Raw genomic sequence first — 25,938 nt, forward strand, 5'->3', positions numbered from 1 at the left:
GGCCGGCCTAGACAGCACTGCCTCTTCCTGTTCAGAAAAGGGCCATGCAGTCCTGGGGCCACCCCCATGCAGACGCTTTCTGTTCCTTCACAGGTCTAAGGAGCAAACAGCCTCTCTTCAGCCTCGAGGCCTGCCAGGGGATCCTGGCCCTCCTGGATGTATCTTTTTGGGTTTGTGGGAGGATGCATTCTGCTGTTTGAGAGCTTTGCCCTGGAACCAGGCTGCCTGGGGTTGAATCCCAACCCTAGCACTTACTAGGTCTGTGATCTCCGACTAGTCACTTAGTCTCACTGTGCCCCAGGTCCTCATGTGCAGCACAGAGATGGTATTAAAACCTATTCTGGGGCTTCCCTGGTGGCACAGTGGTTAAGAATCCACCTGCCAATGCAGGGGACACGGGTTTGATCCCTGGTCTGGGAAGATCCCACGTGCCACGGAGCATCTAAGCCCATGCGCCACAACTACTGAAGCCCGTGCGCCTAGAACCCATGCTCCGCAGCAAGAGAAGCCACTGCGATGAGAAGCCCGTGCACCGCAACGAAGAGTAGCCCCCGCTCGCCACAACTAGAGAAAGCCCATGAGCAGCAACGAAGACCCAAAAAATGGCAGCCAAAATACCGAAAAAAAAAAAACCCCAAAACAAAACCTATTCTGTAAGATTGGTATGTGACTACAAATGATATAACCCACGTAAAGCGCTTAGGACAGAACTGTCACTGAAAAGTGATCAATTTTGTTATTAATGACGATAAGCTTACTTCCTGATAGCGAGGAACAGGCAGCTGCAGGGTGGCGGTTAGTAACAATTCTCCAGGTTACAAGAAGCTTTTACAAGAGCCTCAGGGTCCTGAGTTTTCCATTTGGTGATGGAGCAGCAGCTGCCCCCATTTACAGATCAGGAAACCAGAGCTTGGGGAGTTCCATGACATGTCGCGAAATCAGCTTTCCTCGTTCTCAACACTGTCATTTTTCTAGCAAACCCTCTGCCTTAAGTTATTCGGAGTTTAATTACCCACACCACAGAGAGGCACATAGAATGGATACTGTGGGAGGGGTTGCAAATATAAAGAATGTTGGCAGAAACTTGGCAGAGGCTGCGGGCAGTGTGGGATGGTGGTCAGGTATGCGGGCATTGGGGCAGGTCGCAGCCTTGTCACCAGCTGTATGAACTTGGACAAGATCATGCTCTCTGAGCCCTCATTTCCTCATCCATAACTGGGAGGAGTTAGTACCTACCCCACCTACAAGGTGAAAATGAAGTTCCATAGGTCAAGTGTATAGCTCAGTGCTAGGCCCACCATCAGGGCTCAAAGAGAGGTGGTGTGTCATGGTGTTTTTGAGCCAGTCTCTCGGATGCGGGGGTACTTGGACGTGGTCTACAGGGCTAACCATTCAGCTTTTAACTGTTCCTAAAATGACTAAATATAAGAGGCATCCTTAGCCACCCTGTGCCTGACCCCTTCCATGCGTTGGTTTTGACAACAGTGAAAAAAAGAGTTACTATTTTTTATTTAAATTGCATCAGATTGGCCATGTCAGAATACCCTGCTTCACTAAATGGTAACTGTCATCATTAGCATCACCAGACCATCCTCTCCTCTCAGGGCTGCTGTGTTCCAGCTCATTCTGTCCTTTCCTGGTAAGGGCCAGGGAGCCCTGGGCTGGACCGAGCAGTCAAGGGAGGCCAGCTAGGGATAGCTAACATTGAATGGGGTGTCCCAGATTGCACATTGCTGTGTGGAGGGCCCATTACTGTCTCCAGAGGTGTGGACAAAACTCCCCTGGCAGCTTTGACCTTAACCCTGCTATCAGCTTAATGCGTCCGGCACCGTGAGTATCCAGGAATTCAGGGACCCGTGGAAGCAGCTGATGCTCTATCAGGTAAGAACAGGTGTTCACCACCCCTCCCACGGGACAGTGCAGAAATGGCAATTCTGCAAAACTATAAGGTACCTCTCTCCCTTTCAGCCCTTTCTACCCAACCACTCACTCAATCTTCCCTAATGTCCTTTTAGTGTTTCCTCCTTTCTCTCCCAAACTCAGAGAGCCTGTTGCAGTAGTCTTCTGAATTTTTAAAGCGACATCTGATCACATTGCTTCCTTATTAAAAATTTTTTGAGATTCCCCAGGGCCTTCAGTCGAGTTCACACTCCTTAGCATGGCATTTAGAGTCCTTCATAAATTGGCTCCCTCCTGCTTTTCCAATCATTACTCACAACTCTCCTCCCGTCTCCTGAGTCATAAGGTTGGAAGCCCTTCAAAATTCGGATGGCGTGCTCAGATTAGGCACGTTTACCTGTACCAAGGCTCTCCATCCCCCGTAACAGAAAGACCGCCCACTCTCACAAGCCTTAAGGAGAACTGGGAGAGGAGGTGGGAACCTGACAGGGACCCCCTGCCCTATTCTTGTCTAGGCAGCCAGGCCTACTGGTGGAGCCTCACACTCAGCAGTCCTGCAGCCTTGACACTGGGGTGTGAGGGGCTCTCAGGTGGGGCTTGGAAACGCCTGGCTTCCTTAGCCTTTGGTGTGGGCTCTTTGCAGGAGGTTTTCCACAAGCAAGACACTAACCATTCAGGACGCCTGAACTGGGCCCAGCTGCGGGCTGCCATGAGGGACACAGGTAGGCCCGGAGGTGGGTGGGGAGCTGGTGCTGCAGGGTACACACCAGGCAGGGGATGGGGCGGCGGGGATGAGCGGTGCTGGGCAGGGTGTGTGGCGTCCTGCAGTCTTCTAATGAGCAGGGTTACTCCCCGAGTTCAGAGGCCCAAAGACCAGGATCTGTGAATAACTAAACCATTGATTATTATCACTATGATCACAGCTAACATTTATTGAGGGTTGGCACATGTGTACTCGCATTTAATCTTTGCCAACACCCTGTTATAATCCCCACTTCACAGAGGAAGGAATTGAAGCTCAGAGAAGTTAACTTGCCTGGGGCTTAAATCCAGGACTCCCAGACTCCAAGGCAGATGCTCTTGACCACTAAGCAGACTGCCTCCTGCCTTCAAGGCCAGTAACCCACGTGATAAAAAAAATCCTCATGCTGGTTGCCTAGGGGACAGGGATGGAGAATGGAGAGACAATAAAATTAATAGGCTAAATAATTGAAAAATTCACAATGAAACGTGTAAAAGAAGATCTTAGGCTATTAGGATTCAGGTCCCGGAAGTGTTTGTTGAATGAATGAGGTGATATGCTGAGGAGAAAACAGCTCTGTGTCCGACACTGGTTGTCTTGCCTGATCATTCAAGCTGCACAGATTTACTGAGCACCTGCTATGGGCCAGTTGTGGAGACACTGGAGTCTGGAGTTGAATCATCTGCCCTTTCTGTCTAACACATCCTCTGTTTGGGCTTCTTAGAAAGAGACTAATAAAAGCTGGGGTTTCTTCCTTGACCTCAGATGTTCAGTTTATGGAATAAGCTTCTAAGATATGGGGACCCTCAATGTGTATCTACCCTCAGTCACTCCCATATTTGAGTGTGAAGGTGGGATGCAGGTGGAGGGGCAATGGTTAGAACTTCTGAGCCCGTACCCAAGCACAGATCCCCAAGGACACCTGATCCCAATCCTTCCATAGCGACATACTCAGCACTGAGAGAGCAGGACAGCCATCAGAGTGGCAACTGACGCAGGGCAGCTCACAGCTTGAGCAGGCTCCTAGAAAGCAACGTGCTCTCATGGCAAGAGAGCTGGACTGAGACCCAAGGTGAAGCCACAGCGCCCCTCGTAACCACCTGTGGGACTGTCAGCGAATCACGTTGCATCTCCGGGCCTCAGCTTCCCTGTGTGCGAGATGAGCTGGCTGGGTGATGTCTAACGTTCTCTCCAGCTCTGACCACCTCTGGCTCCTTGAGGAGATCCTCAAGGCCATCCGAGAGGGCTACAGGGAGTGGCAGCCAACTTGCTGGAATTTCGCTCTGGGGTTTTCTCTGACCCCACTGGTAACTTCACCATTCTCATCTTCATCATCACCAGCATCAGCATCACCATTTTTATGTAACTGGCCTGGGGAGTGGTTTCCCCAGAGGTTCCCCCCTATGTGAGTTAGAGGGACTGTTCATCACACCCACATAAAGCTGTCAGACAAATGGGCCCATAAATGCAAACATGTAGACTATGCTCTATTGGATCTCTGCTACCCAGGCGGCCCCCACACCTGCACACTGCTGGCGAAGCACACCAGATTGAATTCATGGGGGAAAATTGCATTGAGAATTGAATATAGAATCAGCCTGCATCTTGGTTATCATCATTCACAGGCACCAAGGGAAGTCAAGGTTGATTATATTTCAGGTTGATTTATACTTACTATGGGATGGTGTGGTCATTCTGGCTAAGCTCTCCATTAATGTCCTGTCTGGCTTCCCAGGAGTGATGGGGAAGGAGGCCCCAAGTCCTGTGTCAGGCTCTAGGACCTGGTGACTGAGAAATGAAGCATCCTTAACTGAATGTCAGAGATGGGTCTGAATAGATCATAATTTTCTTCCCCATTATTCCAATGGCTGATGATGACTCTGTACTCCTGAGAAGGCTGGACGCTCGTTGGCCCTCAGTGAGGACTCTGCATATGGCCCAAGGGTGGCGTTTGGCTGAGACCAGCCCATGCTCAACCCACCTACAGTTCTTCAGGACTGTGTCTCCAGCCATCACCTTCTCGTCTGGGAAGATTACTTTTCTGCAGATCTCCCCTTTGGATGGGCAGCATGCAAAGAGGGAAGCAGCGAGGCAGAAAGATTGCCTTGGACGTGTCAAAGAGAGCACACTAGGCACTGGGGACACAGAGTCATAGTTTACTGGAGTGACAGCTGACGGACAGATGGTCTGAGGCGCACTGTGATGGGGATGCACAGAGTGCTGGGGAAACACGGAAGACAGGCACCCAGGCCAACCTGAGAGAGTCGGCGGGAAGCTTCCTGGGGGGTGATGCTTGGCCGTCTTAAAGGATAGAGGCACTAGATAAGACAGTAAAGGGAGAATGGTGAGGTTCCAGATAGACGGTCCTGCATGTGGAGAAAAAGTACACAGAAGCAGGGAAGGGAATGGTGTGTTTGGAAAACAGCCATGGTTCCGAGGGGCGGGGCTTAGCTCTGTCGTGAGGGAGCCGGTGAGCGAGTTCGCACAGGCAGGCAGGGGCCCAGCAAGTTCTGTCATGGCATCGGGACCCTCTCCGGAGGGGCTGAGGCATCAGCCAAGGCCTTCAAGCTTGGTCATGAGACGTTCAAGCCCTTCCTCTCCACCACGGTCAGCAGGGGGCAGGCAAGGACCTCAGAGTCCTAAGAACTGAGTTCAAATCACTGCTTAGCTCAGGGGTTACTTCGGAACTTCGCCTTTTTTTTTTTTTTTTTTTTTTTTTTTGCAGTACGCGGGCCTCTCAGTGTTGTGGCCTCTCCCGTTGCACAGGTTCGGGACGCGCAGGCTCAGCGGCCATGGCTTCGCCTTTTTGAATCTCTACAGCCTCATCGATAAGACGGCGAGAAACATGCTAACCTCACAGGGTGAGTTTCATGAGACAAGATATGAGCGTGTCTGGCATTGGGCAACGCACTTCAGAAAGTGTGAGCTCAGCCTGATCTTTCAGGTTGGGGGCGGAGCACCTTCCTTCCCACATCTGTGGCATGTGCTGCGGATGAGTAGACACTAGATGGCGCCCTGTCCCCATGCAAGGGCTCCTTCCTGGGTGCTGGACTGCAGATGACGACTTGAGCCCCCGACCTGGGAAACCTCAGCTGATTTAGAGTCCTGCCAGCCTGACTCAGAGCAAAAGCCCCCCTTCAGCCCCACATGGACTCACTCCCCTTTTCTTGCCTCCTTTTTCTGCTCAGGTTTTAATTGATGTACTGTACTTTATTTTACACAGCTCATTCATTTCTGAAAAAGAGCAAACTATGCTTTTAAGCCCTTGTTTCAAATGCATCTCTTTGATGATGCACTCAGTCCACTCACCCTTAGAACCCAGCGCCTGGCTTAGAGCCTAACCCACGTTTGGTATTAATTGAATGAATGAATGATTTTTGAAGTAATAGGTGAATCTTGTCATTTAAAGAGTCAGCATCTAATTGAGTTTCTAGCGGAAAATATTTAGTACATAATGTTTGCTTGGGGACAAACGACTTTCCTCTAAAAGGGTCCCTCTGATGTTGCATAAGGTATAGTTTCACTCTGATGCCGAGCACTGTGGCTTTTCAAACCACATTTGAAAAACTCATCAGGCTCTATCTGAAGACAGTCTTCATATCTTGACATTCCAGGGACTTGGGCATCATTTTCTCTCACACATTCAGAATTCGTCCTTCCAGAGGGATTAACCAGTTGAGGAAAGTTCCAGAGACTTTTGCTTTCAGAGTGGCAGTGGCAGTGGCAGCTCTGAGTAGTGGGAGGCGGCCGGTCCTGGGCCTGAAGGCTGGTTGTTAAGTCCTCACCTGCCTCCTAAGCCTCGACAGCTTCTCTGGCTTGCAGAAGGAAATGAGGCCACAACAGGCAGGGTGGGGTGGTGAAAGGAGCAGGCCTCACCTTGGCAGGGAGTCTGGGTGTTTTTTGTTCTCCTGAAGAGCAATCCATGGGGCCTTAGATGAGTTTCCTAACTTCTCAATTCAACTATTTACAAAAGCTATGTGTGCACTTGGAGGAGGTTGGACTGTATAACTTCTAAATCTGCCTCTGGCTGGAGGTAAATTTGCCAAGAGTACAGGCTGGGCTTGAAAAAAGACGCCTGCCTGAGTCCAGCTCCACCATTTACTAGTGTAAGTTACCTTTGGCCAGTTGCCAGTGTATCTGTGGTCCAGAGGACAGTGTGGATCACGTGTGATCACATAGGTAAGCTGCTTAGCACTGAGCCAGGCCTCTGCTATGGTTTACTGTGGACCCACAGGAGGGGCTGACTCCACTCTACAGTGCCCCGCCCCCCCAGGCTTCCCCGCAGGGGAGAAGCTAAGTGGTTTCTGAACCAGGGCAAACCAGAGGCCATAAGGCTCTGATGCCTGAAACCCAAGCTTCAGTTCTGCTTGGAAAACATCAGTTTCGGGGCTTTCGTACAGAGGGTTTGCTTCCCAGATTCATTTTCCTTTTGGCCGAATGAAAGGATCAACATGATCTCTGTCTTTGTTTTGACTTCCCATGGGCCTCACATCAAGTCTCCCCCAAGACGGAATGTCACCAAGCTTGACATTCCACTCACCCAGCTGGTGGCCTGATTTGCTCATCAGCAGTAACGGCAGACGCAGCCCAGCTAAGGCTGCACAGCGGCAGCAGTGGCCTTACTCAGGCAGAGCGGGTGGACAGGTTGCGGGGCCCAGGCTGGCGCCTCTGCTCTCTCACCTTCGGTATTGCGCACACTCAGAGAAGTAGGCCGGTTCAGGCCCCACAGCAAGGCCGGTCTGTGTGCTAACCGTCTCTCCCATTTTGCATGGTCCGGGGTTCCCTGGGTGCAGCTTGGATGGTTGACTCACACAGAACATTCTTTTCCTGGTCTTTGGCTTCCTTGAGAAGGGAGGAATCTGAGATTATTAGAGTGCCTTGGCGATGGCTTTAATGATGGGAGGGCCATGGAGTTCTCAGGAGGCAGGCACCCTTCCCCTAAAACTGCCCCTGCCTCTGCGTGGGGGAGGAGCTTCTGGAGGCGGAGAGCTGCAGGGAGGCCCCCCGGGGACTCTGGTGGCTGTGAAGGTGCAGTACGGTTTGCAGGCACTGCCTGGAAAGGGGCCTGGGAGACTGTTGCTCAGGGCTGCTCATTGCTGCCCGAGTGCATGTGTGTCCGACACCCAGGTTCCCAGAACTGATGGTATCTTCAGATCAGGCTATGCCAAGCTGGAGGCTCAGGAGCTGAGAGGAGAGGTCTGAATTCTGCAAGTCATACTGTGAAAGTTGGGGTCCTTAACGGAGTGAGAATGATCCAGGGGTGGGCTGGTGAAATGGGCAACACATTTGACCAGGATCCAGATGACATGAGCTTACGTCCCCTCTTCCACCAACTGGATGTGAGGTTGTGTGGCCTTAGGAAAGTCATTTAACCTCTCTGAGTATCAGTGTAGTCATGTTCTGATTTGGGATGGTGACTCCTGCCTCCCAGGCTGGTGGCAAAGATTAAATAAGATTGTGAGCATGAGACAGCTTTGCAAATTGTAAAGTAGGGCTCGTAGTTGGGGATTACTATTCTAGTGGATAGACCTGGAGTCATATGCATTTGCTGGATTATTTGAGAATATTTGATTCTGCTCTAGAAAATAAGAGAAACCAACAAATAAGGAGGATAGATAAAACTAGGTGTAGAAGCACTTGGCTTGAGAGACAAGTCAGACGTAGATAAAGAGAGTGAATCACCACGTGGATTTAGGAAGGGATGGAGGAGCTGAGTAGGCGCTGAATATTCATGCTTTGCACTAAATATACATGAGGCACCTGAAGCATCAAATATTCAGGATACGTCAAACATACACGAGACCCACGAGGCACTCAATCTTCAATCAGCCGCCCATTGGTGACGCCCCCCTGGTCCCATTCTAACCCCTAGAAATGCAGATAAGCACCATGGCTTTCATCTGACTAATTGGCGAGCCGCAGCTGTGCCCTGCCATCCCTGCCTGAGGCTCACTGATAAAGCACCTGTGTGGTTGGGCCCAGAGCCTTCGGTCTTTTGCTCAAAGCCTGAACTCTGGTGCTTGTGAGCACACCGTCAGCAGGAAGGGCTGACGTGGCAGAGGGACAGGACACCCGAGCATTCTGTAGCCCAGGATTCAGTGGTGTGGACCTTCTACAATATCCTAAGTGTGTTCACTACCCCATCTCTCCCTGCCTTGCTTTTCCCTGTTTTCAATTGATCCAATCAACCACGTGAGCTGAGGCTCCTGCTTTTCGGTCCGCAAGCCCTTCCGTTTGGTGCCTTGCTGGTAGAGGAGTCGGAAGATACCCGTGCAGCAAGGTAATTTCCCCCATGACACCTGGGACCAGAATGGGGCGCTTGGGGCTGGGGGCAGGAGGACTGCGTGCTTCCAACTCTGTAGCTTGGCTGCTGAGGTACGGGTGCCGTGTCTACACGCATGGTGGGTGGAGCGGGCCCCTCAGTACACCCCTCCCCGGCAGCCCTCGTCAGGTGGGTCAGCTCCCATGCAGAGGGCTGAGCAATGCCTAAGACCACACATTGTGGAGAGGCTCCCAGCGACCCTGCCGCTCTCTCCCCTTGTCCTAAAAGGACAGAAAGTCAAGTGATTTCAGCAGCCACCTGACAGAATCTCATGCTCTCCTCACTGGCCTGACCGGTGTTCCAACTTTCTCACCATGACCTTCCCATAGCCTCTTCTGCAAGTCATCCACGAGGCACTACATGTGAACGCAAAGAAACCTGGGTCAGAGTCCCGCCTCTGTCATGTACTAGCTGTGGGATGTAATCGAGTCACTGAAACTCTGGGCCTCGGTTTCTTCATTAGTAAAACGATGCCTGACCAGGCACTTGTAACAGCTGATGTCTGTTCAATAACCCCCCAGCACAGAGAAGCCAGGTAGTTCTTTATTTTATTTTACTCTACTTACTCTATTTTATTTTATTTTATTATTTAGATTTTTTTTTTAAATAGACATATAGGGTGCTGGCCTAGATCCTAACATATGGAGATGAAAATTCAGCTCCTGTTTTTAAGGAGGTTGCAGTCTGCTTGGAGGAAAATACAAGAAAGTAGCCCAGTGTAGGGGACAAGAACACACCTGGGGAACTCAAATTAACCTGGGGAGTCTTGGAAGAGTTCCTGGAGGACGTGGTACCTAGTTTTTTTTTTTTTTTTTTTTTTGCGGTACGCGGGCCTCTCACTGTTGTGGCCTCTCCCGTTGCGGAGCACAGGCTCCGGACGCGCAGGCTCAGCGGCCATGGCTCACGGGCCCAGCCGCTCCGCGGCATGTGGGATCTTCCCGGACCGGGGCATGAACCTGTGTCCCCTGCATCAGCAGGCGGACTCTCAACCACTGCGCCACCAGGGAAGCCCGTGGTACTTAGTTTGAATGCTCAAAGGTGGATCCAGGGACAGAAGGGTGAGCTCGGTAGAAGGAAGGGCGTGGGAAAGGACGGAGTAGTAAAACGTGGATTCATCAGGAGACGGATGAGTGCTATGATGACACGTGGTTGCCGCAGGACAGAGGGTGATTTGGAGAGAGATTGTTCCAATAGCTTAGCAGGGGACATATTGGCAGGAGCAGAAATGGGAAGGAGTTCAGAGATTGTAAATGACCTACCCAAGGTCCACAGGAAGTGCTAGGTCCTCATGACTCAACCCTTTCCGGGCCTCCTCCTCAGGTTTCTTAGAATCCCGGAAGGGCCTGATAGGTGCCTTTTCCTCCAAGTTGCTGTCAACCCACACCCTGGTGGCTGCAGATCAAGCCACTCTGGAAGGGAGGGGAGGGGAGGAGGCTGCCCCATGCAACCTCACGTCATCAGAGACCCAGACAAAGGCCAGGCTGAGAGTGCGACGGGGACAGGCAGGAGTGTAGAGGCAGCTTCCCCAGAGCCTCCGGCCTTCCCAGCCGTCCTTCCTTAGGAGGGTCCTGCAGGAGGGAAAGGAAGAGCGGGAAGGAGGAGGAGGCTTCACGGGTGACTTCAAAGCTGCTTCTCACTCCTCAGTGTTGCCTCAGCCCTCTCCACGAGAAGGCATTTTGTTTCAGAAGCAGACGGGGCATCAGTGAACAAGGCAAGATCCCCTCCTAACTCCCACCCCTCTGACTCACACTATGCAAGACGAGCCCTCTGGGCAGCAGTTTTAAAAGCCCCTTTTTAGGGCTTCCCTGGTGGCGCAGTGGTTGAGAGTCCGCCTGCTGATGCAGGGGACACGGGTTTGTGCCCCGGTCCGGGAGGATCCCACATACCGCGGAGCGGCTGGGCCCGTGAGCCATGGCCGCTGAGCCTGCGCGTCCGGAGCCTGTGCTCCGCAACGGGAGAGGCCACAGCAGTGGGAGGCCCGCGTACCGCAAAAAAAAAACCAAAAAAACCTTTTTATTACCATGGAAACTTACTGAACATTCAGGGGGCTGTTGGACCGGGGGCTTCCTTTCTAGGGGATGTGGAGGAAACCATCTTATTGTACGGGTATCAATCTGGGTCATATCAGGAGAGAGAAACCACACAGTAAGGTGAATAGGGGTCTTTTACATAAAGACTTTTTAACTATAACGGGGGATTGGAGTAAGGAGAGACGGGGTAGTAAAAAGAAACGAGAGGGCTAAATAATGCAACAAAAGCAGATAGAAGGGCCTCTGCTACCCGTAGGCCTGAGATAAGAACGAACTCCCTTCCCCCACCCAGAGCTGATCCAAGCCTTGGTGGAGAGGGCCCGCCGTGGTTCCTGCACGGCTGAGAAGCCACTGGGGTGCAGGCCAAGTGGCAGACTTGCTGGAGGTCTCAGCTCTGGAACTTGCTCAGGTTCTGCCCGCCACCAACCTGCTGGAAATCTGCCCTCCAGGGTGCTAAGGAAAGCTGTTCATGGGAAGGTGTCTCACCAGGGGCACTTTTCATGTGTACTTCCCTCACGCAAAATACTGCAAAGGTATGAGTTCAAGGGTCGAGATTTAATCAAATTAATCATTTTTACTGCTTTATCAGAGACATTCTTAAATGAAATTGGCTGTTACCCCCCTGTTCTCCTGTAAATGTGCGGTGGTGAAGAACATGATGGCAGGTACGGCTGGGGAGGAGTGGGCTGAATCTAAGGCGCCAGCTGTTTACCTACCACGGCTTCTGCGTCACTGCTGTGAATGTCAGCACAACAAAAAAGGACAAGAACAGTTTCGTACTATTATTCAAATAGTTTTGGCCCTGCAGGGCCCCTGATAGAATCCTGAAACCACGGGGGTCCACAGACTACCCTTGGAGAACTGCTGAGTTGTTGGCTTGGCCAAGCTCCTAGACTAGGAAGTAGGGGTAGAATTTAAATATTGGGCTCCTGGCTTCAAACCCTGTGCCATTTCCACCGAAACTGTCGGGGTTCCCAATAAACAGCCTACCTCTTCTTTGTCCAGATTCTTAGTAAGTTGAAAACTAAAATAAAACTAGGGTCCAAATGTCATCTTTTATTACAAATAGAGACCAGGTTGAAGGACGTAGCATCAGGTGTGTCAACCAAGTGGGCTTGATAATACCAAACCCAATCAGCCACATAGCGGTGGCCTGGAAATAGAGAGAGAGAGAGAGAAAGAGAGGGAGAGAGAGGGAGAGAGAGGGGGGGGGGGAGAGTGTGTGTGTGTGTGTGTGTGTGTGTGTGTGAGAGAGAGAGAGAGAGAGAGAGAGAGAGAGAGAGAGAGAGAGAGAGAGAGAGAGAAGGCGTGGGGAGCATTGCCCAGAGAGACAGACCAGAGCACAGGTGGTCTGCAGCCCCTCACCCCCGGGGAGGTAGAGGGCAGGGCTGAGCTGAGCATGGTCTGTTACTTCTAAGACAGAGGAGTCTTCGGCCTTCCTAAGACAGGGAAGAAACCCAGCTTTAGAACAGGAGTCTCAGATGCTTCCGACCCTCGCATTCCACATTTGAGAAATTTTCCCTCTACCCCATGTCTGTATCCTACCAGCCAAAGGCAGTCTCTGAGTAGCCAATTCCCAAGGTTTCTTGTCATTTCTCAGATATGCTCAGCACCCCTCCTTAATGCCTTTGTAACTTTCTGTATCCTAGATCAAAAGTAATCAGATGCTTTTTCAGACAAATAAAGCATGTTGGAAGTCCCCTTATTAAGAGGCAGTGAGGTTGAGGAAGAGAAGAGACCGGCTTCTGGCTGGGCCTCTGAGGGGCTGTATGGTGGTGGGACTTTTGCAGTTCAAGACGCAGCTGGTCAGATAACCCGGGTCAGGGCACCCGGAAGTGATCTGGGCGACTGGGTCCCCACCACCATGCTCATGTGCTTGTAATGTATCCTGGGAACTCATCCATCTGAAGGAGGCCCCTTTAGGGTGACCAGATGCTTGTGTCCATCCTCCAAGAGGCACTGCATCTGGGCAAACAAATCATTAGATGGCTAAACAGACTTAAAGCCCAGGAAGTGAGACTAGTCTGGGCCGCTGCAGCACAGGCCTTTCTAGTGATTAAATATTTGTGCTGAGAGATGTGCACTCCCGTTTTCCCCCTGGTCGGCAATCCGCAACGGCGGAGAGCTCTGCTTTCCGGCTGCGCCCTGATCAGCTGTCAGTTACGTCCATCCATCTGCTTGAGCTTGTGTGACATCATCTTCATCTGAACACATTTAGCGTTTGTAGCAGGCCGAGCTAAGTTTACAGATCATTTTCTGTTGATTGCATTTTTGAGTGGCTGCTTCTCTGAGTGTCCGAAGAGGGCCAGTAATTCACCAGTGTGCGCTCTCCCAGTTGCTCCCACAGCCCAATTTACTCCGGGGAAGATTTCCTTTTCGACACTTGATCCGCATCAGGAGTGTGAATTCCCATTAGGTCTGATCAAAGCGATCCTCTGTGATTTGCCCTGCCCTTAAAGAGCCACCTGTGTTGGTTTATTTCACTAATAGATGCTGCCTTTAATGTTGCTGGCAGCCTGTGGGAGCTTAGATAAATATCCTTTAAGCCAAAAACAATAGAAAGTGTGCAGGGACCTTAAGCAAGACCAACCTTTGAGTTAAGAGTTTGGGATTTTGAAATGGAAAGCTTTTCCACCCCTCACAAAGAATTTTTTTATTTAAAGGCAAGCAAACAATTAGATGTTGTTAATATGCATTTCGAAGTTAATATTTTAGAAGAAACAAAACCTTAAAGAGAAACCCCAGGTCTTTAACTTCAAGTGTGAATTTCTCCCTCAGAACCCCACATTTATGAAGTTTCATTTGGGGAGTATCTGTTCCCTGCAGCTTGGTCTCCAAGTGGTTTGTAAGAGTTCTCACTATTAAAGCCCATTCATAAGGGAAGTTGTCTTTAAACGAGTTCAGTTTTGCTTCAAAACTGAGTTTCTTGATGGTTTACCTGGTTTAAAAGAGTGTACCCTGGGGTTTGGGTAATTGACATGTTGTAGAGGACCTGCTTACCTCCTCAGTGTGTCTTACCAGTGGGACCTTACATCAGATCTCCTGGAGAGTTTTAATCCCACAGCTTCCAGGGGCCCGTAGATCACCCTCTTCATTTTAACATATGGCACTTTCAGGGCATGACACGTTCTCCCAGCTTACAGATGATTTTCTTTGGTTGAACTGTAGAGTGGCTGCTTCTCTGGGTGTGCAGGGCGGCACCTTCATTCACCACTTAAATCTGAAATTCTGCGGCCAAGACATGAACATCCAGGTTTTCACAAAACCTGCATTTTCAGAAAAAAAACCACTGAAATGATTCTGACGTATGTAAAGATCTGATGTGTTTCAGAACCTACTAACTTCGCTCTGCCAGGTTTCATTTGTTCCATGCCTCTCCAAGACGTGCTCTGGAGATAGGCTTCCAGTTCATACCCGACTCATGCGAGGTACCCACCAGCCTTGGCAGCACCGACCTCTCAGCGTAAAGAAAAATGCTGGGCGGTTGGTACATTTCTTCATCCTTCCTCCTGTGCCGCTCTCTCAGATCTGCACTTTCTCCAGAGCTCCCCAACGTAAAGGGATCTGAAGATGCTGAATCTGACCTGTTGGCAGCGTGTGTACCTTGCTGAGAAGGGGATGAAGTGAGCATTTGGCTTCCTGGTGCTGGCATACACACTTTAATTTTAGGGTCTTCATCTGCTTTGGTAGATAAATCACAAACATTTCCATGAATAAGCGCGTCTGTTATGCAAATTGTTTTCCGTCTGCTGGTCTGTTGAGAATAATGTTCCATAATTACACCAGCTATTTACTTATGGGCAAATCAGCTTTCTTACCACCTTCTCCATTTGAGAGAGGCCTCCAACTGCTGCAGGAGCCCTTGTGTCTGGAAGGGCTGGAGGACTCTGCCTTTGTGGGCCTGTGGTCTGAGTTGGCAGGTCCTGGGACAGAGAAGGATCCAGATACCCTACGTTACTCATTTGTACATTTATTCCATGAGTGTTTATTGACCACCTACATCATGCCAAAAACTGTGCAAGGCTGGGTATTCAGAGATGAATAGACCCAGTCTAGTTCTCCATAATTCACAGTCTAGTTAAGGAGAATTAAATTCAGCATGGTGTTCTAATGAGGGGTAAGTGTAAGGGTTCATGTAAGTCCAAGGAGGGTCCATAGTCCAGGATCAGGAAAAGCTTCCAGGCCGAGGTGACATATTCTCACTATGCTCCAGCCGTGCTGGTCTTTCCTGCAGTTGCAGATTCCTCCCCACTCCAAGTATTTTCACTCTCTGTTCCCTCAGGATTGAATGCTGTTCCCTCTCCTTTTGACTATCTCCTCCCATACATCTTCAGGTCTTGGCATAAATACCACTTTCTCAGGGAGGCTTCCCCTGACCTCACTCCCCACAAATCTACATGATGATTCCTCCGTTATTTTTCTTTCCTACCGCCCCATTCCTTTACAACACAAATATATTTGTATCTATGTGAATCTTTAAATAACTATTTATTGTTCCTACTAGCATGTAAGCTCCTTTTCCTCCACTGTGTATACAATAGTGTCTGCCACACAGAAGACACTCAATAAATACTGGTGGGACACATGAATGAAACTACCCAACAAAGGCAAGTCAATAAGTCTTCTGGATCTCAGTTTCTTCATCTGAAAAATGGGATTTATGTGCCTGCTTCATAGGATTTTTGGAGTGTGATTACCTGAGCAATGTCCCCCAGAGATTTTCACATCCTAATCCTTGGCACCTGTGACTGTGTGACCTTATATGGCAAAAGGGACTTTGCAGATGTGATTAAATTAAGGATCTTGAGATGGGGAGATTATCTTGGATTATCCACATGGGTCTGATGTAATTACAGGGGTCCTTATGAGAGAGAGGCAGGAGATCAGAGGGACAGAAGGCGTTGTGGTAACAAAAGCAGAGAGAGACCTGAAGATGTTACATGGTTGGCCTTGAAGGTGCAGGAAGGGGCCACAGACCAAGGACTGCAAGTTGGAAGAAACAGATTCTTCCCTGAGCCTTCACAAGGACCCCCCTCCCCCCACTGACACCTTGATTTAGCCCGGCAAGACTCATTTTGAACTTCTGACTTCCAGAGCTGTAAGAGAAAAAAAGTTATTTTAAGCCTCTAAACGTGTAGTAATTTTGTTACAGCATCAATAGAAAACTAATACAGGTAGGGATCCAATAAGATCTTGTGGGGGATGACTCTTGGAAAAACACAAAGCCAGGAGTCATTATTAGTTTATGACAACTCACCCCTTGTTTATTCCATTTCTGTGCAGTGCTATGTAAGTTCCAGCTCCTATAATGAGGCGAGATGCTTGAATAATAGCCCTACACCCCCAAGAAAGGGTATTTTTTCATAGTTTATAATTGTCATAGAGCTTGAAAATCTTCCAGGTCTTATAGTTCTTAATTATGCTCTCATGCATATGTATCAATTACCCACACGCTCCTACCTAGCTTGTTACTGCAAAGATATTTTAAAAATATATATATTTGGAACAGCTTCCTCTGCATGCATCTCCCTCTGAAAATATCCTATGAAATATTTCACCTCCGCTGCAATAATCCGCTCCAGTTGAGACATGCTTGACAATCTTCTCCTGCATGATGAAATTAAACCTCCGCTGTTGTCTGCTGCAGTCTCAATCCTACTTATTCTACCTGGCAGTTCTCTCCTCTTAACTCCCAGGGGCGTCATTGTAGATTTGGTTCTCTGGGTTTGTGTCTACTTTGCTGGGTATGGTCTGCAATCTGGGAAGGATCAGGGAGTGCCTGACCCAGGAGGTTATATTGAAATGGCAGTGGAGGGGGAAGAAAGAGTGTTGATATCTTTGCTTGCTGTTTCTCCCTGTTCGAAGTGGCTCTGCAGGCTCTATACTTCTGGGCCACTGAGTTCCCACTGAATCTCAGTGCTAAGGGGAGGCAGTTTTATCTGCAAATCAATGACTTTGCCAAGTGATAGCCTGGGAGTCCTCACGTGGCCCTTCTGGTGATTTTCGGTCCCACCTGACTCCGTTTTTCAATTTGTAAGTCTATTTTCTTCTTTTCTGATTCCCCCCATTCCTTCTGTTCCTTCTCTCCCTGACTGCTCCCCCTGTCCTGGAGATGCCCATGGGAACGATACCTGCTTGTCTCTGTTGGGAGAATCACAGTAGATCTTCATTGGACATTTTCATCAAATGGACTAATGTCATTCTGTTGGTGAGCTGAAAGGTGGTGGTCTGCCTCAATTTTTTGACTGTTATACTGAACTTAAAAAAATTTCTTTTGTGAAAGAGGAGATTTCACCTGTGGAACCTCTATTTTTTAAAACATATGAGTTGTATCATTAGGTAAAACCTTTAACCTCTCTGCATTTTGGTTTCCTTATCTGTAAAATGGAGATAATAATATAAACACGGTAGTGTTGTTGGGAGGATTAAATGAATTACTATGTAAAATGTTTGTCACATATGGGGCACAGTCACTTATTCTGTCCTCTGCCCCCGACTCCATTCTCATGCTTGAGATGCATACACACTCCCTGGTGAATTTGCTTTAAAGGAAGATTCTGGGGTCTTAGTCAGAAAGTCAGATTCAGTCAGTCTTGGGAGAAGTCTGGGAATGTGCACTTGGAGCAAGCTGCCCAGGTGACATTGATACGGGTGGTCTTCAGACTCTAATTTTAGAGATTGTTCCGTGGGCTGTGAATATGGTGAGCTTGGACCATAAGCATCTTCAGGGCAGTGCCTGTGTGACGTCAGTTGTGTATAATCACAGTGTCTGTCACAGAGGAGACACCCAATACACATTGGCCAATGTTAAATGAATACCTCTGTGCACTTTCCATATGACCTGATTTATTTTTTCAGGCTTTACTCCTCACTGCGTAATTAGAAGTCTATATATAAAGTATACTAGTGTGAGAACCCATCCTCTGAACCCTGAAACATATTCCTAGGGGACATTTGGAGTCCTCATTCTCCTCCATTCCTGCATGTCCAAATTTATCCATCTTTCAATAAGCCCCAGTTCAGAGCCACATTCTCTATGACGTCTTTCCTGGCTAGAGTTAATATTACCTTCCTCTTCAACCAGTTTCTCTATGTCATGTAAAATAGATTAACTCATCAGGTTAAGCATGTGCATTGGCTCTCTCAGCAAATTACATGCTCTTGATGGTTTTCCCCATAATGTCTCTCAAATCCAACTCCTACTGCCATTTGGGCCACAGTTGGCCCAGTCCCAGCTCCATCATCTTGCTTGTATTTATGACATTAGCTTCTTCTTTGACTGGGTCAGGTGACGGTGAGTTCTGTATCTTTTCGATAAACTCTCCTTCAAGTAGGCTAGCTTGAGTGAGCCTCAAGCTCTCCGTTCTTTATCTTCAAAAGAAATGTGAGAAGCAATCAGTGATTGGGCATGTAATGGAGCAAACAGTTTAAATCTGAATTTGAGATGAACCTTGGCGGACTCACCTTTCTTAAAGGCTGGAGCCATAAACATAGCTTCAGAAGAAACAAGCTGGGAATATCAGGCTTGTCTGTAACTAAGCTGAAAGCTGGCACTTGTGTTTATTTATACAGTTAGTGTTCTCTGTTACTCACACTTGGGTGAGGGGGACTTTCCTGATTGGACATCTGACCTAGCATGAGTTGGGCTCATGGCCTGCTCTGGGGGAACTGCCAAGACTGAGGCTCAAAGTGGAAAGTCTTCTTTGCTGCCTCAAGAGACGGTAGTGAAAATGACAGGTACAGAAGAAATCAATCTAGCCCCCCCGCTTCTGGTCCAATGGCAGCCTAGCCTGGCAAAGGGCTGATAGTCTTTTCCCTGCTCTTCTAGATTATTTCTAAGGTGTTAGCACCACGCTGATGCTCTTGTAAAATCACACTGGCTGCTATTGCCCTTAGATGGTGTCTCAGCCACCAGCTCTAAATGCCTTCAGATGTTCAAGTCGGCAGACCCAGCACTGTCTTCGTTGGCCGAGGTGCTGTCAGCTAGTCAGCAAGTGCTTACAGTGTGTCCTCTCGGTGCCCATCTCTGCACCAGGTGCTCTGTGCACTTGACTTACATGTGTGAAGAAAATAGTTAATTGCCTGCTGGACATGCTGTTCTGGAAGGGTTCTGACGCTTTGGCGAGCATTGCCAGGGCAACCAGACCAAGAATCTGTTAATTAATTAATACTGCAGTGATCGTACTCCACTCTAGATAAAGTGAAGAGGAAGCTGGTTGGGATGCTCTTCTTCTCTGTGAGGGGTGGGTGAGAAAGAAACAAGGAGTTAGACAGTAGAGGTTTTGTCCCATTTTAAAGCTAACTGGGACAAGACGGGGAGAGAACTGGTATGGGGGAGAGTTATGGATGAAAAGAGTTCAGCCCATAACCACATGGATGACCAGCAGAAAAATGGTTGAAGGGTTTCTTAGGAGAGATAAACCACAGCATGAAAGATCTATCAAGGGAGAAGCTTAATTGCTGAGTTGGGGTTCAGGTTTCATGTAAAGTTTAGCCTCCCGATCAGGGCACCTGAGAAGATTCACTTAGAAGGGCTTTTGTAGAAACAGTTGGGAATTCATGAAAAAGGACACATCCATGTGAGTTTTATTTAATTTTGCATGCGTGTATGTAATCACGAAAACCAAGGACTGATTGTCCAAGGCTGTGCCCATAATGGTTTTTGACATAGGGATGCAAATCCTTTCTGGCCACAGTCCTGGCTGCCTTTTGGTGCTTTGAACCCCATTCTGCAAAGCAAAGGTCTTTGGAATTAGGGTGGACTCCAAAGGAACTCATTTGTAGGTTGGACAGAGCCAATTAGATTCTTTTTATCTTCAAGAATCTCACTAAGAAACTAAATTAGTTGTTAATTAGGAGCTTGAGTGAGGAGGGGGTGGTCACAGAGATCTGTGCTAGGTAGCCATGTCTTCCATGAGCACTCAGGTGCAGAGAACAACACTGGTGGGGGCAAGGAGGACTCTTTCTTTCCTTCTTTCTTTCTTTCTTTCCTCATTCAAAGCTATTCACTGAGCACCTGCTATGCACCATACCCTCTTCTGGACACAAGTGATACAACAGTGACTAAAACACAGCCCCTTTCCTCATAGAGTCTACTTTCTAGTGAGGCAAAGGAGAGACGTAGAATAATTAAACACACACTATGCGCTCAGGCAGTAATAAGTGCTATGAAGGAAAAGAAAGCCACTAGGGCCATAGAGATTGATGGGGTTGTGAGGCTGCTGTTTTAGATAAGAAGGACAGGGAAGGTGAAACAAGGGAACAATCCCTGTAGCTATCTAGGAGGAAAGAATGAAGGGGGTGGCTGAGAGGATTAGGGACAAGGCTTCATATGGTCATAGAGAAATGCAGAGAGGGATTCTTTAGAGATCTGGCTGTCCTTGGGTTCTGTGAGATACCCTGCTATACATCTAATGAATTACCCCTTTTTGCTTAAGCCAGTTTGAGTGCCTTTCGTTTTCTTGTAGTTAACAGATTTCAAATTCATCTACAAATCCACAAGGTGAGTCTAAGGCAGTTACAAGCTACCTAGAATTCCTGTCAAGGCTCCCTAGTCAGAGCACGTGGCTCTTTCTCGCCACCTGGTGCCAATATTCTGAAGGTGCAGGAGCCTTAACAAAGGAGCGAAAACCAGTCTGTGAGCACAATAGATGACAAGAGATAATAAATGTAACTGTTTCTTATCCCCAGTTTTAGCAAATTTTGAAAATGGAAGAAATTATATTCTTGAAAACATTAGAAGGGTATTTATTCATGTCAAGATTATCCCATTTCATCTGTAGGATTCCAGGAAACTTGGAGATATTAGTTGTGATTTCTTTGAACTGAAGGCAAGAGCTGGTCCCATCTTGGGGTCAGGTCATACAGATCCCTCTTGATGGCTCTGAATGATTCTGCATGTGAACCTGGGTCACAGTTTATTCCTGGCCTTTTGCTTTCACTCTAGCTAGAGAACCAGCCAGTAAGCTGGGATCTCTCTAGAACTGTGTGGATCCCTAAGATGCACATGTACTCAAATGTCAAAAAGGAATATAGGGGCTTCCCTGGTGGCGCAGTGGTTGAGAGTCCGCCTGCTGATGCAGGGGACACAGGTTCGTGCCCCGGTCTGGGAGGATCCCACATGCCACAGAGTGGATAGGCCTTTGAGCCATGGCCGCTGAGCCTGCGCGTCCGGAGCCTGTGCTCCGCAACGGGAGAGGCCACAACAGTGAGAGGCCCGTGTACTGGAAAAAAAAAAGGAATATAAGTAACACTGTAGCTTGGGGCTCTGACTGCTCTTGGACTTGTGTTTAAGGAAATAACATTTGCTGAGTACTCTGATGCCATACACTGAACGTATAGTATCTTCTTCTATCCCTAAGGAATTAACCCTGTTGTAAAGATGGGGAAACAAGTGCAGAGATTAAGCACCTTGCTGGATCAGTCAAATTCTGGGTTGCAAGCTCCAGAAGATTGCTCTGGCTGGTAAAGCAGAAGCAGAATACTGAAAGGATTTGGGGAAGCTCGCAGAGAACCAGGGCTAAGCTTCCAGAGGTATGCCTACAGTTGCACTGCAGAACTGGTCTGATGAGCAGACCACAGCCACCCTTACAGAGGACTAGATGCCAGGATGTGCACCACTGCCATTTTTGTGCAGGTACTCGGCTACACTGCTTCTGCTATTTTTGCAAGCCCCGTGCCTCTTTTGTGCCAGAAATTCAACTTTTCAGCTGTCATGGCTCCCACTGCCCTCTGTCCCTCCTTTCTTGTCTCATCAGCTTCCAGGTAAACATTTGGCCAAGTGGTCTGACCAGGAGAGCATAAATCTGGGCTGCAGCTGCAAGGGAGGCTAGGAAAGGAAGTGCCGGTGTTTTCAACTCCTCTGAAAGGCTGCTTCAGCTCCTTATCAGGGAGGGGATTCCCCCCAAACAGAAAGGGGTTCAGATGTGGGCAGCCAAACACAGTCACGTGCCCTCCAGGGTTGCCAATATGACATGACCAGTGAGGGGTGGGGTTGGCGTCTCTTTCCAGAGCCCACTACTTCACAGTCCTTCTTTCTGTCCATCAAATGGAAGGAGATGCTTGCTTTTAAAAAATTCATCAAACAAATATAGTATTGAGTATTTTCATCATGTCACTAAGTGGTGGAGGAGGGGTGCCAAGGTCAAAAGACACAGTCCTGGGCTTCCCTGGTGGTGCAGTGGTTGGGAGTCCACCTGCCGATGCAGGGGACGTGGGTTCGTGCCCCGGTCCGGGAGGATCCCACATGCCGCGGAGCGGCTGGGCCCGTGAGCCATGGCCGCTGAGCCTGCGCGTCCAGAGCCTGTGCTCCGCAATGGGAGAGGCCACAACAGTGAGAGGCCCGTGTACCACACACACACACACAAAAAGACACAGTCCTTGCCCTCAAGGTGATAGCTTATCAAGCCATCATCACATGATCATGGGTGGCAGTGATGGATGACTAGTATATTGATTACCTTCTGTACCAGGTGCTTTGTATCTGTTGTTTCTAAATCCTGACAACAACCCTGCAAGGAGATATTTGTAATGTCACTTGTTTTTCAGATGATGACACTGATGCTCAGAAAGGCTATATAACATGCCCACATGGCACAATTAAGAAGCAGCAGATCCCAGACGACAACCAGAGGTCTGGTTGTCCTCCAACCTGAGGACAATTGGGAGACAGAGGGATTCAGCGGCTTGACAAAAGTCTGCAGCTGATGGCAGAGGTAGGCTTAGAACCCAGGCCTCTGACCCCGGTGTCTGTGTGCTTAGCTGCTAAGCCAAACTGGCTTGACAGCAGCTGTGCTCACGTCACACCAGGTGCAGGCGGATCCTCTTTGCCTTCATTGTTCTGAATGCCTTTTATTCAGTCTTGAGGTTTTAAAACTTGTCCTTTCTAGTCCCATGTTTTTGAGGGATGCTGTCCACCTCAGGTGATTCCAGGAGATAGGGTTGTGTCACTAAAACCAGATCACCCAGAGACCCTCTGGGGACACAGGCTAGTGAGCACCAGGGCATCGGCCAGCTGAGCGTGAAGGTCACTTCCCCATCTGACTTTCCACGAGGAGGGCTCATTCCTAGAGTGTGTGACTCCTTCTTGAGAGAAGCTCTTGATTTTAACTCTCCTCTGTGAGGCTGACGGGTTCTATGATCTCAGGGCAGTCACCTTGACTGCTGGGATGAGTTCCTTCCCTAAAGGACAAGGACAGGCTGCTTTTTTAAAACAAAGAATTGCTGTATTAAAGCACACTATTAACATGTACCCACAAATGGTAAAGCTTAAATATTGAAGTCATAGCAAACAAATGGCAATTCAATATCCAGGGTTGGTGGACAGAATGCTTGAGAGCGGCAGCACCAGATCAGACTCCCGTGGTGGAGAGGGCGTCTTCAGAGGTGAGGGGCCCTGGGACAGGCTGCTGGTGGTGATTAACTGCCTAATGAGGAGAAAGGACTTTTGAAGAAGGAGCATGCGCGGAGCCTTGGTGGGGGATGACGTGAGTGACATTATGAGGACATGCCTCCCAACTGCACAGGTCTGGCAGCACTGAGGGTAAGGAGCAGAGGGTATTCTGAGAGAGGTCAGGAGAGGCTGAGGGAAAGAGACAGAATCAGAGGAATGGCTCTTTACATCTTTCTCTCCCACCTCCCACCACCGATCCAGCTTCCACCCCGGTTATGTAGCCTTAGTTTTCATCTTGCTCTTTAAGGAGCCCATGCTCTGTATGTAAGGGCTTAAACATCACCACTGTTGTTGTCTGAGCACTGCTGGACCATTTCTATTCAGTTCCTGTAAATATGAGCCCATACCATCTCCTCCCACTCCAACTCACACACACACACACACCCGTGAAAACCTCAGAGCCATTTGCTGCACCCTGGGGATTGCTTTGTCTTTGAGAGACCAAAGAGAAAAACCCATCAGCTGTCAAAGATTTTAATTATTTATTTTTAATTACATAAGCAATGCATGAATATGTCTGGTTGTAAAAAATTCACACAATACATAGAAAATGAAAGTCTCCTCCAAGTGACAAATTTTAAATAGTTCTGGTCCTTACCTGTCAGACCATAGGTCTGCGTGGAACAGTTCTGGGGGATGTGGGTGAACCGGGCAGGGGTTTAAGGCAGCTGGAGCCTTCGTTATACAGGGAAGGGTAGGGAAGCCGGGGTCACTTGTTAATGAAATGGGGGTGGTCTCTAGTTGAACCTATCCTTTCTGTTTAGAAGCTGTGGACTCTACCAGGCATGTGTTCTTAGATATTTGCAGTTTTCTTTTTCAAGGAGTGAGGAAGAGGAGACATGGGCTCCTGCATCTCTGTAGAGATTCACCCTTTTCTCTAACATGTGCTGCTTTAAGGCAGCCAGCATCAGAGGCAAATGTTTGGCACCCTGGCCCACTGGCTTCTCTCCAGAGAGCCACCTTCCCGGTTCAGGCAGAAGAAAGAGAATCATCCTCACACATCCCCTGTCCCATGTGACTTAGTGAAGGAATTTCTCAATATTGGTTTACACCCTCCTTGAGTTTAAGGGACCTGGACATGCTTGGCCATAGCAAGCAGGAAGGCTTTTGTCAAATATATCTCTTCTCATCAACATTTTATCAGTGGGTATTTCACTATGACTCAATAAAACCCTGTACACATTGGCTGCAGAACCAAAGGGAGATGAGTAAAGGATTTAGGAAGAGGAATAAGAAATGCATTGAATCCAAGAGAGACGGAAGTGGAAAGGATCTTAGAGACAATCAACTGAGTTCCTCACTTTACAGGTGAAGACATCGAAGACCAGAGAAATTTGGTCTAATGCTCCAAGTCCCATAGGCAGGGTTAGAAGCAGAGGGAGAACCAGGATTCCCAGTTCCAGACTCAAGGCAGTGCTTTGTCCCTTACCCCAGATTTGGAATTCAAGCTGCCACTGAGATTTACCTACAGGACCTGGGCAGGTGACAACAATTCTTGGTCCCAGTTGCCTCATCGCTCCTATCTACCTTAGAGTAGCACTGCTAAGAGCATCACATGAAATAATGACTGTTAAGTGCCATGCAAATCGCCAAGCAATTTTCAAGTACAAAGAGTGAACTGCATTTCAGTTATTGGCAAGACAAACATTCTTAATTAGTCAGTCAACGATCATCACCTACCTGAATAAACATTTTTGGGAATCTGGCCAGCAAGGTTCGCGTTTTAGTTTTGTTCTGTGTTTTGAAGTTCCCTAGAAACTTGGTTATAGACTGAGTGTTGTATGATCTTAGGAAGTTATTTTTAATTCAGTTAGGTATGATCATGGTGTTGTGGTTATGCCCAGGATGCCATTAATTTCGGGGACTTTGTGTTCTGTTTTTTTTTTTTTTTTTTTTTTTGCAGTACGCGGGCCTCACACTGTTGTGGCCTCTCCCGTTGCGGAGCACAGGCTCCGGACGCGCAGGCCCAGCGGCCATGGCTCACGGGCCCAGCCACTCTGAGGCATGTGGTATCTTCCCGGACTGGGGCACGAACCCGTATCCCCTGCATCGGCAGGCGGACTCTCAACCACTGTGCCACCAGGGAAGCCCTAATTTCGGGGACTTTGTGAAGAAGTGTTTCTGGGTGATTGTTTAGGTGTTCTGTATCATGTCTGTAATTTACTTTTTAATGGTTCAGCAATTATAGATGCATGCTTGTGTGTGTACACACATATATGGCAAAATGTTAATTTTTGAATCTTGGTGGGAGGTATCTTATACGCCTGGCTGTTGAGTAGACTATCATCCTAACTTCCTGTGTGTTTAAAAATGTTTATAGTAAAAAGACTAGTAGAACAAGTTTTCCAGGTGATCCTGATTCTCTCTAATGGTTTGAGCCCACTGATGTGGAGCTGTGAGCCACTGACCAATGACAATGTGTGAGTGAAAAAATCTTTAAAATTCCCTGCTTGGTGTCTTGTCAGAATTGGAATCACTTTTCCTCAGCAGTACT

At 48.5% G+C, this 25,938-nt stretch overlaps 1 protein-coding gene across 1 annotated transcript in view; it reads left to right on the top strand.

Moving 5' to 3' along the window:
* Positions 1–25,938, top strand: part of CAPN14 (calpain 14) — a gene marked incomplete at both ends in the record, with an annotated part of 54,553 nt that overhangs the window by 20,379 nt on the left and 8,236 nt on the right. Inside the window, 3 exon segments of the mRNA XM_081253899.1 lie at positions 94–158; positions 1,813–1,881; positions 2,543–2,621. Coding sequence (XP_081110025.1) covers positions 94–158; positions 1,813–1,881; positions 2,543–2,621 — 213 coding nt within the window.

The sequence above is a fragment of the Mesoplodon bidens genome (genome assembly GCF_964165515.1).
Source record: "Mesoplodon bidens genome assembly, chromosome: 14".
Lineage (NCBI taxonomy): Eukaryota > Metazoa > Chordata > Mammalia > Artiodactyla > Ziphiidae > Mesoplodon > Mesoplodon bidens.